The sequence below is a fragment of the Hyperolius riggenbachi genome, chromosome 10 (genome assembly GCF_040937935.1).
Source record: "Hyperolius riggenbachi isolate aHypRig1 chromosome 10, aHypRig1.pri, whole genome shotgun sequence".
Lineage (NCBI taxonomy): Eukaryota > Metazoa > Chordata > Amphibia > Anura > Hyperoliidae > Hyperolius > Hyperolius riggenbachi.
Genome location: NC_090655.1, coordinates 184,254,598 through 184,274,217, shown reverse-complemented (window position 1 = coordinate 184,274,217; position 19,620 = coordinate 184,254,598). Strand labels below are relative to the sequence as shown.

The 19,620-nt window shown below is 41.2% G+C and overlaps 1 protein-coding gene across 3 annotated transcripts in view; it reads right to left on the bottom strand.

The window, feature by feature from the left end:
- The window catches only part of ADK (adenosine kinase), a 374,760-nt gene that overhangs the window by 210,074 nt on the left and 145,066 nt on the right, over positions 1-19,620 (bottom strand). For all 3 annotated transcript variants that reach the window (XM_068255379.1, XM_068255381.1, XM_068255380.1), the window contains exon 3: positions 5,161-5,214. In XM_068255379.1, coding sequence (XP_068111480.1) covers positions 5,161-5,214 — 54 coding nt within the window. The remainder of the gene's footprint in view (positions 1-5,160; positions 5,215-19,620) is intronic.

The window sequence follows — 19,620 nt, the reverse complement described above, 5'->3', positions numbered from 1 at the left end:
TAGTGACATATTGCAACAGGATCTGGATAAGATCGCTATATGGGCACATAAATGGCAGATGAAATTCAATGTTGAAAAATGTAAAGTCATGCATTTTGGTCGTACCAATGGTCTAGCACCGTACAAAATAATCGGGATACAGATGGGGACATCAAACTTGGAGAAGGACTTAGAAGTACTCAACAAGTAAAATAATCGTATTCAATGCCAAGCCGCTGCCGCTAAAGCTAATAAAATTTTGGGATGCATTAAAAGGGAAATACAAACTCGAGATGCTAGCATAATATTGCCCCTGTTTAACTCTCTAGTAAGGCCACATCTGGAATATGGAATTTAGTTCTGGGCACCGCATTACAGGAAAGATATTGCAGTATTAGAGCAGGTGCAGAGACGGCAACAAAATTGATAAGGGATGGAAGGTCTCACTTACCAAGAAATGTTACATAAACTGGGTTTATTTAGCCTAGAGAAAAGACGCCTTATGGCCCATACACATGGGCTACAACTGTCGCCGCAAACACGTGGCACACGCACGTTGCGTCAACAGTTGCCCCGTGTGTATGAGGTGCGCACCCCGAACTGTCACCGGAGACAGCAGTTGGCGTGCGATTGGAAAGTTCAATCGCACGGCAACTTCTGTCGCCGCAACTGTCGCTAGTCCGCCGTGTGTATGCGGACTAGCGACAGCTACCCACTCACTGCAGACGGAGTTTCCGGCGGGGGGGGGCGAACCTTCGGCGACAGCTTCCGCCGCGTCTCTGCCTTTGGGCAGAGACGTGTAGACAGCTGTCGCACAGGCGGAGCTGTCGCGCACACGTCCCCTGTAACCAGAATTAGAGGGGATCTAATTAACATGTATAAATACATCAGAGGGCAATATAAAAGCTTGGCAGATGAGCTTTTCGTCCCTAGGCCTTCACAAAGGACTAGAGGACATGATCTGCGCATGGAGGAAACACGTTTTAGACTTTTTTTTTTCTTAGGAAAGGGTTCTTTACAGTGAGAGTGATTAAGATGTGGAATGCATTGCCACAGGAAGTAGTTATAGCAAATTCTATATCTTCATTTAAATGATCTAGTATATTAATCTTAGGGGAGCTGTAGAACCCGTTCTTTAAATACAGCAAAGCCCACACACAGCCCAAGAATTGGCCGTCACCACTGTGCGTACTGCTAGTGATTTGTGCTGGTTGTTTGAGACTGCTAGTTAGTGGAGTTCTGGATAATGGGACTCTACTGTATTTGTTAGGTGCACTCTACAGTCGCGTATAAATGCTTTCCAAACATTCCTTTATGTCTTTAGCTAAAAAATACCTATTCAGGCTTATTTATAAATAGTCATTTTTTTAAACACCAAACTCATTATGATAGATTGACTACAACAACTTCATGTAGGAGTACATGAACTTAGGAGTACTCCTAGGTAATGAAGTGTTCTAATATAACTTTTCCAACAAAAGCGCTACATATTTGGTACAGCAAGGATGCTGCATATACAACACCTTTTTTTCCCTTCAAACTACATGGAATGTTGGAAACTCAAAGATACTTTAGAAAGTCATGCTGCATTTTTAGAGACCATAAAACAGCCCATATCTATATAACTATACAGTTGTAATGCATGGTGTGGACACACTGAGGCCAGTTGACAGTTAAACTGCACAGTTAGCAAGCAGCAACTGCTCATTCAACGGCCCATCTGCCAGGAATCCTGTATATTAAAGAGAAACTCCAACCTAGAATTGAACTTTATCCCAATCAGTAGCTGATACCCCCTTTTACGTGAGAAATATAATGCTTTTCACAAACAGACCATCAGGAGGCGCTGTATGACTGATTTTGTGCTGAAACCCCTCCCACAAGAAGCTCTGGGACCGCGGTACTTTTGGCAGCTTGTTACAATGTAACAAGGTTCACAGACAGGAAATAGCTGTTTACAGCTGTCTCTAACAGCCAAAACAGCTAGGAGCAGCTACATTACCTGCCCACAGTAAAAATGTCACCATGTAATAAATGTCAGAATGTAAATTGGGGAGAGGAAAGATTTTACAATGAGCAAACATTGACTAAATCATTTATACATAATTATGGTAAAAAATGAAGAACGTTTTTTTTTACTACATTATTTTCACTGCAGTTCCTCTTTAAAGAGAACCTGAACTGAAAATAAAATGTCAAAATAACCATACACAAGTCATACTTACATCCCATGTAGTCTACTCCTCAATCTCTTTCTCCTCTTTTGCGTCCTTTTTGTCCACTGTGATCAATGGAATTCTCCACCGTCCATTTTAAAAATGGCCATTACCCCATAACAGCTTCCTGGTCAGCACACTGTTAAACTGTAATATCACTCACTTGAGCCATATGAAAACATGGACATTACCTTGCACATCCAGTTGCAACTGACAGCTGCTGATATATAACTGACAGCAACTGGTATATTTCAGTTCTGACAAAATATTGGGAGCACTGTAAGAAGAAAATGGTGAGCTTCTGAGATGAACTGACGGTGAGGTTATTATGTAATATTAATTTGCAGCTACATCCTATGTTTATTTTAAATAATTTTACTCGCTTCAGGTTCCCTATAAAGAGAACCCGAGGGTGGGTTCTAAGAATGCTATCAGCACACAGAGGCTGGGTCTGAATATAATGCCCAGCCTCTGTGGCTATACTACTCCCCCCCCTGCGCTCTGCTTGCCCTCCCATAAATCAAACGTCGTGCTAGCGACACACATCGCGTCGCAGCCGGCTGTTTACCTTTGTCAGTGTCAATCTCTGCCGCTCCCCCGCCTCCTCTATAGCGCCGCTCCCTGCCTGCGTCCCTTCCCTCCCTGCTGATTGGAGGGAAGGGACGCAGGTGGGGAGCAGCGTGCTATAGAGGAGGTGGGGGAGCGGTGAGACTGGCACTGCCAAAGGTAAACAGCCGGCTGCGACACGATGTGTGTCACTAGCACGGCGTTTGATTTATGGGGGAATTGGCAAGCAGAGCGCAGGGGGAGGGGCTTGGGGGGGAGCAGTATAGCAACAGAGGCTGGACATTATATGCAGACCCAGCCTCTGTGTGCTGATAGCATTCTTAGAACACACCTCGGGTTCTCTTTAAGGCTTCGTTCACACATAAACCTATACATTTCCAGTCCGGTCCAGTCCTGTCAGTTTTGAATACGTTTTCTATCAGTTTTACCTGACAGGATTGGCACTGTACACATTTTGTGTGTGAGCACACCCATAGAAAACTCATACAAATCTGATTTAAAAAGAACAGGAAAGAACTGAACCGGCAATGTAGATTTAGGTGTGAATCAAGCAATAGAAAACTCATACAAAACTGATGCCAACTGTCAAAAACCGACAGGGCAGGACAGCCTAACCGAAAGTTGTATCCTCAGTGGGGGCTTAGGGTCCGTTTTCACTAAGTACAAGTTCACAATGCGCATTTTTGCATTTCAAACCAGTGAATGTCGTCATTCAGAACCAGTGAATGTCTATGGAGTAATTTCCATTGAATGCAAATTTTCGCATACAGGTGAGAGGCAAAAAAATAAATAAATTATGGATTGCATGCTGAAAATTTCTGCACCACGCATCCGTTTCCCATGTAATGATTGTTAGACACATATGAAAATTAGAATTAAAATTTGCATACGGGAAAAAAGTATTCAAAATGCAATATCCCAGTGGAAGTAGGCCCTTAGTATGGGCGGTAACTTGGTGTGGCAGTTGTGCTGTGCACACAGACTTTGGGCGGCAGGGGCTCTGCGGCGGTTGTGGTGAGGCAATTCTTTTGAGGGTTACTGGTAACTGATGACTGCCGCTGAAATGCCCTGCAACATTCACTCATACACAGTTCAGATTGTCCAACATACAAAGAGCAAGAAACATCCGGCACTGCATAAAGGACTTTTTCTTTATCAGTTTAATGTTAAAGAAAACCTGAACTGAAAATGAAAAGTCAAAATAAGCATACCCAAGTCATACTTACCTTCCATGTAGTCTACTCCTCAGTGTCTTTCTCCTGTCCCGCGTCTTGTTTGTTCACTGTGATCAAGGGGATTTTCCGTCCTCCATTTTGAAAATGGCCATTACCCATAACAGCTTCCTGGTCAGCACACAGTTAAACTGTAACATCGCCCATTTGAGCCATAGGGAAACATGGACATTTACCTCGTACATCAGTTTTCCTCTCAGCTATAACTGACAGCAACTGATATATTTCAGATCTGACAAAATATTGTCAGAACTCGAAGGGATTATTGTCAGAAGAAAATGGTGCACTTCTGAGAGGAACTGATGGCAAGGTAACTATGTAATGTTCATTTGAAGTTACCTCATGCGTTTATTTTAAATATTTTTTCTCAGTACAGGTTCTCTTTAAAGCCATACAGTCACAGGTTCCAGTTATTTCATATTATTCATATGATAAACACTGACATATCCTATGTTGATCCTTGCTGCGGGGCAATGTGGGAACAGCGGCCTGCCTGATGACCGTTTCGCTGAACGAGCTTCCTCACGGAGCCTCAGAGGAAGCTCGTTGAGTGAAACTGTTGTCAGGAAGGCCGCTGCTCCCACATTGCCCCGCAGCAAGGACTAACATAGGGTATGTCAGTGTTGAATAACATATATGAATAATATGAAATAACTGGAACCTGTGATTGTATGGCTTTAACATTAAACTGACAAAGAATGCAGTGCCAGATGTTTCTTGCTCTTTGTATATTGGATATTGTGATATGTTTACCTAACTATCTTGCGCATGCAAGAGGCAATACCCTAAGCATCAATATCAGAAAGTAAACCCCCTCTAATGTGGAAGTCCACAGTGTCGGCTGCTTTTATTTGCTATATAACAGTTCAGATTGTTCCTAGCAGCCTGGCTATGATTATGGGTAAACACTGTCCAAAATGGATACGTAGAGGTTTTACTATTCCAACAAAAATAAAGTTATTTTTATGGGAACATAATGTGCTGACCATTTCTAGGTCATCCTACGCATGCATGTGGGGAGTATGGAATGAACTCTTATGAGGAGGAGAGTAAAACAGTTTCTTGTAGACATTAAAAAGGTTACGAACATGGAGAGCTTTGGTAAAAAAACAAAAACAACATTTCTATAACAACATTAGTCCTCTACAAGAAAATAATTTACTTACAACTCCTTGTGTTTATCTTCTGCCATAATCTGATCATTTGCCTTTAAGCCATACCTAAAAAAAATGAAGAAAAAAAAATGTACAAGGTCAGGAATAAATAACCAAAATAATAAATTTACTGTAGTGACCATCATGTCATACAATGTCTACTTTTTTGAAGTCACAGGATAGTGCTTCAAGGAAATAAAAAGTTCCATAACGTTTAGTCCAGACACTCATTACCATGTAAAAAAAAACCTTCAAAAAAAAAACAACAGTAATTTGTTAATACAGATGACATGATTTTAAATTACGGAGTGGAGTAGCAGCACAACAGAAGAGACCACAAAGACAGAGGGGCCTCAGACTACAGGAGACTTGAAGAAGTACCAGACAAGTAAAAGTCATTTTGTGTCCCAGTTCAGGTGCGCTTTGACTAAAGTTAGTAAGCCATGACCAGGAGCTTTTTGGGCATGTGTACCACTTGTGCACAAAGCACCAATTCTCAAGTAGGCATCTGCAAAAAGCAGATGCTGTGTGCAGGGAGGTTGGGGCCTGAAATTACAGAGAGCATGCAGTGAACAAAGCATGCTCCACTCCTTTGTCCTGTCTCCTGCGCAGGTGGGTCCACGAATAGGTTGGCATAGCAGCTCAATGGATGGAAGCCCATTTAAACCGGGCAACAGCCAGGTAAGTATTAGGAGTCTATGATACACATTTTTATATGTGCTTAACAACATGGGATAGGTAAAAGCCCAGAATATGAAATACACACACACACACACACACACACACACACACACACCGGACAAAAAGTTTGGACACACCTTCTCATTCAAAGAGTTTTCTTTCTTTATTTTCATAATTTATATATTATAGATTCATCAAAGTAGCCACCTTTTGCTTTGATTAATTACTGCTTTGCACACTCTTGGCATTCTATTGATGAGCTTTAAGAGGTAGTCACCTGAAATGGTCTTCCAACAGTCTTGAAGGAGTTCCCAGAGATGCTTAGCACTTGTTGGCCCTTTTACCTTCACTCTGCGGTCCAGCTCACCTCAAACCAATCTCGATTGGGTTCAGGGTCTGGTGACTGTGGAGGCCAGGTCATCTGGCGCAGCACCCCATCACTCTCCTTCCTGGTCAAATAGCCCTTACACAGCCTGGAGGTGTGTTTGGGGTCATTGTCCTGTTGAAAAATAAATGATGGTCCAACTAAATGCAAACCGGATAGAATAGCATGCCGCTGCAAGATGCTGTGGTAGCCATGCTAGTTCAGTATGCCTTCAATTCTGAATAAATCCCCAACCGTGTCACCAGCAAAGCACCCCCACACCATCACGCCTCCTCCTCCATGCTTCACGGTGGGGACCAGGCATGTAGAGACCATCCATTCACCTTTTCTGCGTCGCACAAAGACACGGTGGTTGGAACCAAAGATCTCAAATTTGGACTCATCAGACCAAAGAACAGATTTCCACTGGTCTAATGTCCATTCCTTGTGTTCTTTAGCCCAAAAAAGTCTCTTCTGCTTGTTGCCTGTCCTTAGCAGTGGTTTCCTAGCAGATATTCTACCATGAAGGCCAGATTCACACAATCTCTCTTAACAGTTGTTCTAGAGATGTGTCTGCTGCTGGAACTCTGTGTGGCATTGACCTGGTGTCTAATCTGAGCTGCTGTTAACTTGTGATTTCTGAGACTGGTGACTCGGATGAACTTATCCTCTGCAGCAGAGGTGACTCTTGATGTTCCTTTCCTGGGGCGGTCCGCAGGTGAGCCAGTTTCTTTGTAGCGTTTGATGGTTTTTGAGACTGCACTTGGGGACACTATCAAAGTTTTCCCAATTTTACGGACTGACTGACCTTCATTTCCTAAAGTAAGGATGGCCACTCGTTTTTCTTTACTTAGCTGCTTTTTTCTTGCCATAATACAAATCCTAACAGTCTATTCAGTAGGACTATCAGCTGTGTATCCACCTGACTTCTCCACAACGCAATTGATTGTCCCAACCCCATTTATAAGGCAAGAAATCCCACTTATTAAACCTGACGGGGCACACCTGTGAAGTGAAAACCATTTCAGGTGACTACCTCTTGAAGCTCATCAAGAGAAATCCAAGAGTGTGCAAAGCAGTAATCAAAGCAAAAGGTGGCTACTTTGAAGAACCTAGAATATGACATATTTTCAGTTGTTTCACACTGTTTGGTTATGTACTATACTTCCACATTTGTTAATTCATAGTTTGGATGCCTTCAGTGTGAATCTACAATGTGTGTGTGTGTCTATCTATATACAGTATATACACAGTGTTCTCCCCAGGCTCTTTGCAAGCAGAAATGCCTTGCATTTTCATCTCGCCCCACCCGGCTGCTTTTTCATGCCACTTGGCTACCAGTTCATGCCATGTAAAAAAATTCTGGGGAGAACATATACATACATACATATATACATACACACACACTTTTTTTTTTGTTTGTGTGTTTATTAGGTGGCTTTAGTTTTACTTTGAACAATACAACACCGGTTGCCCGGCATTCCAGCTGATCTCTGCTGCAGCAATACTTGAGATTACAGGCCTTGTAGGAATTTCATATCTGGTTGCAAAAGGAAATGGAAACATTTTTAATAAAATGATACATTTATTTATAAGGCACAGATTTCTGTTTTAAGGAAATTTAAGGCTAAATCTTGCTCCCATCTAATCGCCTGAAACACATTTGGCATTCTCTTCTGGTTTTTACCGTTTGTTATTATTATTATTATTATTATTATTATTTAGTTATAAAACGCCAACATGTTCCGTGGCACTGTACAATGTAAGAAAACAAACAAGGGATACATAATGATACAGACAATGATATACATCAAATATAAACACTGGTACAAAATACAGAATTGGTGATTACAATAGCAAATGTAACATGATGACTGAAATGTATAAAAGTCTAGCAGAGTGCAAGCAATTAAATTAATAACATTCCATGACACAAAAGGGTGAGAGCCCTGCCCTTGCGAGCTCACAATCTAAAGGAATGGGGTGGAAACAAGAGGTGTGGGAAGTATACAGTATATGTACAGGCAGTGCGTAATTAGGTTATTTAGTAAGGAGTAAATGTAGATGCGAGGTTGAAGGGTGCATGGCCTAAGCTAGAGAATATGTTGTTAAAGCAACAGGGTCAGCCATACTAAAAATAACCACATATTTTAGTAGATAACTACTTGTTCTACTTACATAACATATGTATTGTTCTGTCCATATTTTGATTTCAGTGAATTTTATATAGTAAAAAGTGAATTCTGTTTCTGCCATTTGCCATTTTGACTCCCTCTGACTGAAGCCAATCCTGATGTAATTTCCTCCCTTACTTTTTTTTTTCTCCTAGAATCTGCAGTCATAGCTAGCTTGCTTTGCAAACACGACAGCACAGACATAGACTGTATTTTAGCAGCACTGAACTGCCCTCAGCAAATCAGTGAGGACCACGAATGTGGGAGGGGAGATGACAAGCTTCCATTCTGTCCGCAATGTACCAAATACAGCCAGTCTGACTGAGATAAGATTTATTACAGTACAAACATTCTAATTAGATTGGAGTACTTCTAATACAGGATGAGGTTCCAGGCTGCATAATGAAGACAGTGCAGTGGGTAAATGGAATTTGATTTTGTGGCCGCCAATCCATCTTTAACCACTTCACCACTGAGGGGTTTTACCCCCTGACCACCAGAGCAATTTTCACCTTTCAGCGCTCCTTCCATTCATTCGTCTATAACTTTATCATTACTTATCACAATTAAACGAACTGTACTTGTTTTTTCCACCACCAATTAGGCTTTCTTTAGGTGTGACATTATGCCAAGAATTATTTTATTCTAAATGTGTTTTAATGGGAAAATAGGAAAAATGTGGGAAAAAATTCATTATTTTTCAGTTTTCGCCCATTATAGTTTTTAAATAATGCATGCTACTGTAATTAAAACCCATGAAATGTATTTGCCCTTTTATCCCGGTTATAAAACCGTTTAAATTATGTCCCTATCACAATGTTTGGCGCCAATATTTTATTTGGAAATAAAGGTGCATTTTTTTTCAGTTTTGCGTCCATCCCTAATTACAAGCCCATAGTTTATAAAGTAACAGTGGTGTACCCTCCTGACATAAATATATAAAAAGTTCAGTCCCTAAGGTAACTATTTATGTATTTGTTTGTATTGTAAATTTTAAAAAAAAATTTAATTACAACAAAAAAAAAAGGGAGGTAATGAGTTAATTTTTTGTGTAAAAGTAATTTGTATGTGAAAAATGTTTAGGGTGTAGTTTTACTATTTGGCCACAGTAACTTTTTGTTTTAATGCGACCTCCAAGCGTCCTTCCGGACTCTTGGAGGAAGTACTAGGAGGCTGGGTAATTGTCTTTTTTTCACAATGATCGCGTTGCTCATCGGAGAGCAGCGGATCATTGCGGGGCTTAGATCAACGAACGGGAATGAATTTTCCCGTTCATTGATCTCCGGGCGAGCGGCGTGTTTACTAGCGGCGGGCGGCGTGTTTACGAGCGGGAGCGCGGGCAGCGGCCGGAGCGCGGAAAGTACGGATTTCTCCGTCCCTGGGGGTTTAAGGATGGAAAAAGGGACGGAGAAATTCATACGGGCGGGGGTAAAGTGGTTAAAGGATACCCGAGGTACCATGTGACATGATGAGATAGACATGTGTATGTGCAGTGCCTAGCACATAAATAACTATGCCGCGTTCCTCATTTTCTGCCTGAAAGAGTTAAACATCAGGTATGTAAGTAGCAGTTCCTGTCTGAGTCAGGACTGGGTCAGACTACAGTGTGATCCTCACTGATAAGAAAAAGGAAAGAGATAAAAAGGGTCAATAGTTCATAGATTTTAGCTCTGGCATACTTCAATAAATGTGTCATTAAGTTACAACAAAATAGTTAAAACGTACATTTAAATATAAAATAAAACTGTGGAATATCTTAAAGTCATTTTTAGGAGAAGGAGGATAGATACAATTGTTTATTTCATGAGTTCATTTTTCACCTCGGGTGTCCTTTACCCTCCCTGGCAGTAACCCCGAGCTAAGCTCGGGCTAGCCACCGGTAGTTCAATGCAGAGCAATGGAGCACAGCAGGCGTTTCTACTCACCTCCCGTGGGATCCAGATGCAGGCGGCCTTTCTACTTCCTTTCCACAAAGGCTCTGAGTCACTCTGGTGAGATTGCGGTCAGGGATCTCATTAGAGTTACAGTGCCACCCGGAAGACAAAGGGAAAAGTGCTGGAGCCCAGGGAGGTGAGTGAGTGCTGGGGTTGCTGCAGTCATCCTGGTGGCATGATTTTTTCCTGATTTTAGAAACATTTGGAAAAGACCCTGAAATCTGGAAATAATCATACCACCAGGGAGGTTAAAGCTTTGTTGTGGGTCTCAATTTTCTATGATCAACATTCAGTGTGTTAGGTGTAAACCAATCACCACGGAATATGGCAGAAACCAGGTAATCAACTCGACTCATCCAGATCACCTACAGGTGAGTGAAATACAGCAATACCAGCAATCCAGGACATTACTTTCAATGCAAGGAAAAAAACTTTTTAATGGTAAATGTCAAATATTGGACAATTTGAGCAGAACATAACCTTTCTCAAGATCAATCTCACTCTTCTTACAATAAATTACCTTTAGCACCATACACACATGGCAGCACATATGGCTACTGAATCTGCTGCCTTTAGAGTTAATAGCTTAGTTGGTAAGTCACCTGAAGTATCAAATGTTTCTCTGTTTAAAGCGGATCCGAGATGAAAAACTAAAACAAGTAACTTGTATATATACCTTATCTAACGTTTAGATAGTTTACACAGCAAACCTAGCTGCAAACAAACAGCTTCAACAGTTTATGATTTTTTTTATTCCTGTGATACAATGACAGCGGCCATGTTCTGTTTGTCACATTACACACAGGCAAGCTGATCTGTATCTTCAGCCCTTAGCATGTGAAAACTTCACTGCCCTCTACTCCTCCCCTCGGCCTCTGAAACCTCTGGCTAGTAACACCTCCCCCTTCTCCTGCTCATACTGAGCTCACATAAGCCCTTGCTACTAAGGCTTAGAGTGCCAAGGCACTCTGGAGAAGCTGTTGGCGAGGCTTGTTTAATTTACAGGGAATTAGAATATTAAAACTAAAAAAAAAAAAATAAGTATTTGGCTTGAGGAATGCCCTATAAACTATATGCAAGGAACACAATTATGCAAGGAGTACAAGTTTATCTCGGATCCACTTTAAGCCTGCAGGGCCAAAGGTAGAGGCAATGGGGTTGGTTCATTAAACAGCATAAATAGAAGATTCTCAAAATGCAAAAAAGGTGCCTCAGATGGGTACTTGTCTTGATTTTGGTGGTAGTAGTCCTTTAATAGGGGAAACCTCTGAATCTGAAACAGGGAGGGAATGATTAATCAGCTAGTAGCTTGATTCTGAGATTCTGAGAATGTCCTTATTTATCCAGGTCATAGTAAATCATTCAAAAAGGTGGCTTCAGCTGGACACTTTGTCAGTGTTTTGCCAAACTGCTGTTTGGTTACGGATCTTCCTGTCAATCTTCTGCATAGGAAATGCATATTCAGGTTGATGGGGTGACTGACCACTTAACCAAAGAATATATCATACCTCCCTGCATTTAAAAGCTATTGGTTAGTTTGGTGACTGTCCTGTGAGTCATCCTCATTAGTTTTGCAAAGTTTTGCTCAATCTGAGCAGACATAATAAAGAAAGAAACACACACACACACACACCTTTGAATAAAACCTCACAGTCTGCCCTTCACCTACATTATAAAATCAAAATCAAGAATTTCTGGAAAAAAAATGATTTGAAAATTGACCCAATGGCCAAACAGTTATTGACCTAAATGTATATTGCTCGCAGGTTGGGATAATCATGAGCTTTCAATAACACTATAATGGAGTGAAAAAAACAGATGTGGGAGCTCAAGCCATAGCCATAATAGGTTTAAATGGATTAGATTGGATCATGAAATCCTATTTAATGAGATTATCACATTAGAAACTTTTTACCAAGAAAGAGATTAATAGTGGAAAATAAATCTGCACATTTCTAAAGGTGGCCACACACCATACAATTTTTTAAATATCTGTTCAATTTAAGAATTGCAAACAATTTTTCTGACTGATTGTAACATTTCAAAAATATGACCAATGTACCAAACACGTATGTTCAATTTTTCCCTAATTATGATAAAAATGATTGGAAACTGACAAAATTGCTAGGGTGTGCATATTAATAAATTGACAATCCAACACACACCATACAATCTTTAGAAAGTTTAAAGAAAAATATCTAGCATTCCGGATCAATTAAAATCGAAGAAAACGGGAAATCCGATCGGATTTTTCAGTCGAATGAAAAAAAAAAAAGCTTTCGATTTTTTTTCGGGATATCCGATCGTTTTTATCGAATTGCCGTAAAATGGGATCATTTTATTGTATCGTGTGTGTCCACCTTAATGTTTACAAAAACTGTAAACTGTGCGATTTCTAAAATTGCACAGTCAATAAAATGCCACTAGCAGAAGGTGGACAAAAGCACAGAAATTGACACTATACTCCCCAAAATAATCAGTAAGGCCACCAGAGCGGTTCTGCTGCGGTTTGCGATCCGCTTGCAGGTGCGGATCCGCTTGGGTAATGTTTTTCAATGGGCTGGTGCACACCAGAGCGGGAGGCGTTTTGCAGAAACGCATACTCCCAGGCTGCTGCAGATTTTGGATTCCGAATGCGTTTTTGCCTCAATGTTAAGTATAGGAAAAACGCAAACCGCTCTGAAAAACGGCACTTCAGAGCGGTTTGCCAGGCGTTTTTTGTTACAGTAGCTGTTCAGTAACAGCTTTACTGTAACAATATATGAAATCTACTACACCAAAAACGCTTCACAAAACCGCAAAATGCTAGCTGAAACGCTGCAGAAAAAGAAGAAAAAGCGTTTCAAAATCTGCTAGCATTTTGCGGATCTGCTAGCGGTTTTTGGTGTGCACCAGGCCTAAGAGTGTACAGGTGGAAGACTGAATATATTGGCTGTATCCTGTGTTCTCATCACAGGTCACAACAAGCAGCATTATAAATGAAAAAAATGTTTGCTTGTGAAGTGAAATTACATTTGAAATGGAAATCTAACTCCATAAAACAATCTCTTACCACTACAATTCCTCCCCCCATTAATAACCCTTTCCTGATGCTCTACTCTAAGCTCCTCCCTCAAGCACAAACCTTCCTATGGGGCTTGTTCACATTATAAGCGTTTGTTTATTTTTAAGTGCTGGCAATTTTAAAAATCGTCTTAAAAATTGCGATAGTAGTCCTTTAGAGGAGTCAGCAGCCAATCTCTGCTACCGTCCCCAAGCCAGGGGCTGAGAGTGGAGCTGCGGGGTGGGTCATGTCAGCTGCAAGGGGCTGGAGGAAGCCCCAGGTAAGTAGATCGGGGGTATAAGAGATAGGCTGATGACTCCTTTAAGGTTATGTATTAAAATAAATTTTAGATCATATTAAAGAAAAACATAAAAAAAATCAAGTGTTCAAACTTTAAAAAAATAAAAATAAAAAAAAAATGAGTACCTAAAGTGAGAAAAAAAAGTTACTTTTCTCTGTAGTGAAAACAATCAGGATAGACCAGGGCCTTCCCAGATTATCCCACAGATCAGCATTCCAGTGTACGGTTTATCTAAACCCATTTACTAAAAGCTTGTTGATAAAGTTTCTTGCAGCCGCATGGAGCTATTCATGCATGCCCAGTCAGCTTGCACTAGTCCAGTTCTACAGGATCTCACTCCTGTATCTTGCAGTGGATTTCAAAATTAGAAACTTCTCTACCCATAACTCAATGTTTTGTCCTCCCAGGCAACCTCGATCCTCCTCTAGCCAGGTCCGTAAATTCTTCAGTCAGCTTGAGGCAATGCATGCCTAACTCGGCCACGCGCACGCCCCCATCATCGGGAGTGTTCTGCAAACTGCGCAGGCGCAGAAGGCTCCCGGTAACAAGAGCGTTGTGGGGAGACATGCATGTTCTGTAGCAGCAAACTACAGGAATTACTGAGCCGGTTAACGGAGGTTCGAGGTTGCCCAGGAGGACATCGAGGGAGTCACTAACCTCACGGGACCTGAAGCCCCAGGTAGATATACATTATTTTCTTGTTTTAGGCTTCCTTTAAGACCTCAACTGCCTGGTTACCTTCCTGTTAGCTGATAAAGGTCTTACAATTACTCATCTACTTCTGTGACCTAGAAGTCTTCCTCTTCCTATAGATACAAACATGCTTCAGTATTGCAGGAATGCTGGCAAATGAAGTCTCATGTGTACTTCCATCTTTGGGTGACAAATGGTTACACCTGACTAGCCCACAAAAGGGAGAAAGCAAACTAGTAGTGGAAGTAAGGCAGGAAAATGTGGCCCATTAAAAAGGTTGTCCACCACTTGATTTCGATACACTGATTGTATTAATTTATAATGATTGCTATTGAAACTTGCCCGGTTAAATTTTGGGTTTAGTTTGACTTTAAATCCAGAATATCCCTTTAACATACTGCAAAAAAAAAAAAAAAAAAGAAAGAAAAGAAAACCCTTCCCAGTTATGAAGTGCTAAGATAAACAGTGATTTGTACCATATTAGGCTAAAACATGAATGGAATCTATGATCAACAGACAACAAGCATATTTTTATTTTATCAAACTGTAAATGCTGGGAATGGTGAAAAATAAGCCTGGAAAAGAACATGCTGCATCGATAAAGTCAAGACAGACATTGGCTTAAATCCCCGACTTGGACACAGATATATATATATATATATATATATATATATATAGATAGATAGATAGATAGATAGATAGATAGATAGGATAGATAGATACCAGGAATTAGCAAACCTGGTAAGACTATTTTTAGTAACACTCCAGGACAGGTACACTTCGAGACTTGACTCCTCCCAGGAAACAGGAAACATCCATGAGCCTCTCTATATCTTTTGCTCCACAACAGGTGCCCGGCAGTATGTATCCAAGAAACAAAACAGGTCTAACCACCATGCATCCTGCTATCATAATACTTTTGTAACATAGGCTTAAACTTATACAGTTACTGATATAGGTATCAGAGAATAAGAGGGTGGGTTACCCCCACCTGTCCTGGAGTGTTACTAAAAATAGTCTTACCAGGTTTGCTAATTCCTGGTTTTTCCATAACACTCCAGGACAGGTACACTTCGAGATAACAAAGAAATTTAACATCACAAACCTTAGGGTGGGCTGACTGCTTGCAGGACTTTCCTTCCGAAACCCTGTTCTGTAGCAGATAGGCGATCCAGCCTGTAGTGACGTACGAAGGTCCCCAGGTTCTTCCAGGTAGCCGCCTTGCAGATCTCCAGAGGCGAAGCTCCAGCCCTGTAAGCCCAAGTTGTAGCCGTTGCTCTAGTGGAATGTGCCCGAAGGTTGTCTGGAGGTTGTTGATCCATAACCCTATAAGCTTCCAATATACATAACTTAATCCAATTGGCTAAAGTCTTCTTCGAGGCTTTTTGGCCTATTAGTCTACCCGTAAAATTAACAAAAAGGGCTTCTGATTTCCTGAAGGAACTGACCCTATCTAGATAAGCTATAACAACCTTCCTCACATCCAGCGACTGCCACTCCAATTCTTTTTCATTGGACGGATTAGGAAAAAAAGACGGAAGCACTATTTCCTGCTTCCGGCAAAATAAATTACCTACCTTAGGCAAAAACTCTGCACTTGTCCTCAAAATAATTCTATCTTCGTGTATAATGCAAAACGGTTCCTTACAGGAAAGTGCCTCCAGTTCACTGATTCTTCTTGCTGAAGTAATAGAAACTAAAAATATAGCTTTAAGTGTCAACAACCTATTATCCATAGTGTCCATGGAATTGAAAGGAGGACGTGTCAGAGCTTTAAGTACAAGGGAAAGGTCCCATTTAGGAAAGGGTTTCACTATAATCGGTCTATTCCTCTCGATCGATTTCACAAACCTAATAACTAAAGGATGAGCCGCCAACTTTTTATCCAAAAAAACCGAAAGTGCCGAAATCTGAACCTTGATTGTACTCAAGGCCAGACCTTTGTCTATACCGGCTTGTAAAAATTCCAGAACCGTCGCAATCTCTGTAGACTCATACCTAGATTGCTGTCTCCATAAATTAAACATTTTCCAATATTTCAAATAAATAGCTCTGGTATTTCTTTTCCTACTTTTAATTAATGTTTCTATAACTTTCTCAGACAGTCCCTGGCTCTTAAGTATCAGCTCCTCAGTAACCAGGCCGACATTTTCCATCTTTCCAGATTCGGTATCTCCTTCCCTTGTAAAGTTATCAATCGATTGTCCATTGGTAGACGAACTGGTCAGTCTATTCTCATTTTCAATAATAGCGGATACCACGATCTCCTGGGCCAGTCGGGCGCTATTAGTATCATAGTCGCTCTGGACTCTTTCATCTTCCTTAACACCAGTGACATAAGGTTTAGCGGGGGGAAAGCATACAGAAGGTCGTCCTTCCATGGTTGTGCTAGCGCATCGACTGCTGCTGGCTTGTCTCTGATATTGAGAGAGAAAAAATCTTGGCACTTCGAGTTCTCCCTGTTGGCAAATAGGTCTATTGCAGGACTCCCCCATTTTTTTATCAATAGTTGGAAACCCTTTTGACTTAATGTCCATTCTGTATTGGATGTCTGAGATCGACTCAACAAGTCCGCTCTGGTGTTTAAAGACCCCTTCAGATGCACCGCTGAAATTGATGCTAGATTCTGTTCCGTTAAGTCCAGAATCTCTAGAGACAGGTGTAAAAGTTTCATTGATCTCGTGCCCCCTTGACGGTTGATATACGCCACCACAGTCGAATTGTCTGTCCTGAGTTGAATATGGTGTCCTTTGATGATGTGCATTGAACCTATCATTGCTAGTTTGACCGCTAACAGCTCCCTGAAATTTGAGGACTGATCCGTGATATGCTCTGGCCAGAGACCCTGCATCTCGAACTTTTGGACAAAAGCACCCCAACCTGTCTGACTCGCATCTGTCGTGAGAACTATTTCCACCGGATAATGCCATAGTCTGCCTTGCGACAGGTGAGCTGGTGCGATCCACCATTGTAGATCGTGTTTTACTCTGGCCGTAATTAACAGAACTTGCTCCAAAGACACCATCGTTTTGGCCAATTTCCTCAAGATCCAGAACTGCAGCCTCCTTGTATGTTTCAGGGCCCATTGAATTGCTGGGGCCGTAGACGTTAGTAAACCTAGTAATCTCATTGCCTCTCTCACTGTTATGGAGGTCTTCCCCAGAAACCCCCTTACTTCCTGAACCACTTTGTCTATCTTTGTCTGAGGGAGATAGATCTTTTGTGCTCTGGAATCCACCAGAAATCCTAAGAATTGGATTAATTGTGTTGGTTCTAACTGGGATTTTTCCCAACTTATTATCCATCCTGCCCTCTGGAGCTGATTCAACACTAACTCGCGATGATTCACTAAAGTCTGTACTGACTCCGCCAAAATCAGAAGATCGTCCAGATACGGAATCACTATTATTCCCTGGGCATGAAAGGATGCTACTATTTCTGCCACTACTTTTGTAAAAATCCTTGGTGCGGATTTGATTCCAAATGGGAGGCAATTGAATTGATAATGTCGAACTCCTATTTTTCCCTTCACTGCAAACCTTAGAAAAGTTCGTGATTTCTCCTCGATTGGCACATGCCAATAAGCATCTTTTAGATCTATGCTCAACATGAAGCAGTCTTTCAGCAGTAGATTCCTTATTGAAAAGATTGACTCCATCTTGAATTTCTGGAATTTGATGTATGGGTTTAAGGGTTTGAGATTTAGGATCAACCGGAATTTTCCCGATTGTTTCTTCACCAGGAAAATCCTGGAATAAAACCCCTCCCCCTGTTCCCAAGATGGGACCAGGGAGACTACCCCTCTGGCTAACATGTCTGCTAAGATCTCCTGTAGAACTATCTGTTCCTCTGGAGTCAAATTTGCCCCTGTTACCACAAACCTTTCCGGCGGAATTTGCTGAAAAGAGATGTGATAGCCATTTTGAATTAGATTTAAAATGAACGGGCTCGTAACAAATTCTCTCCATTGTGGGAAGAACCTGCCCAATCTTCCTCGCACATCTTGTTGATCGTCATAGTTGGGGTTTAGGAATGGGGGCAGAATTTCTGAACAGGACGTTGGGTCTATTCTGCTCTCTATTGAATGACCAGGGTCTCCTTCTCTGCTGGGACCTTGCTTTGGGATCTTGCTTGTTCTTCCGAAAAAAACTTTTCCACTGGCGAAAAGGTTTTTTCCTAGGAAACGATTTTTTTCTATCCGACGTCCGTTCCAGAATATTTTCCAGTTCTGGACCAAACAACCTATCTCCCGAAAAGGGAATGGTGCACACTTTGTTCTTTGACAAAGAACTACCATCCCAGGTCTTAATCCAAATGTGTCTCCTTGCCACGTTGGAGAGACCAGCCGCCTTAGCAGTTAATCTAATGGCTTCAGTAGCCGCATCAATAATGTAAAAAATAGACTTGAACATAACCGTAAAAGAATTTAAAATCGTTTCCTTGCTGGATCCTATTTTAATGTGCCTCTCCACTTGACGCATCCAAAGATCCAATGTTCTAGCTACGCAAGTTGTCGCTAGTACCGGTCTAAAGATTGCACAAATCGCCGACCAGGTTTTTTTAAGGGCAAACTCAGCCCTTTTGTCAGATTGGTCCTTCAGGTGACCTAAATCTTCAAAAGCCAGTTCATTATCTTTTTCTACTTGAGAAAAAGCTGAATCTAGTTTTGGACATTTATCCCAATATTTACTGTCCTCTTCAGAAAAGGGAAATCTTCTCTTAAAACCCCTGGATAAAAATACCTTTTTATCCGAATTTTTACATTGACTATTTATGGTGACTTTGGAAGACTCATGAACCGGGAAAACTAGTGGTTGATTATTATCCATACCCGCATATAACGCATCATGCGTTGATACAGTCTGAGGATTATCTACGCTCAAACCTAATGATTCATAAATGGCCTTGAGCAACTCCTCTGTCTCACTAGCTTTAAAATTTAAACTTAGAAGGTTTCTCCTCCGTGTTCTTTTCCTCATCCGATTCCTCGCCTAAATCCTCATCTGATATATCTTCCCAATCTTCCTCTGGTTCTGAGTCCGATAACACTGGACGGTTAGATTTCGCTTTAGCTTTACCATGACCTTTAATTGGCGCCGTATTAGTAGCATCCTCAGCCCCTGGTACTGTAGCAGACCCTGTAACTACCTGTCTAGCCCTATGATCTGTAGGTATTACAGTTTGATTTAAAGCACTTGGACCCAATGATTGATTTGCCACCGTCTGTGTTTGTATCAAGGAGTCAGCCAAAGCTTCTCTAAATGCCTTTATAGAATCAGTCA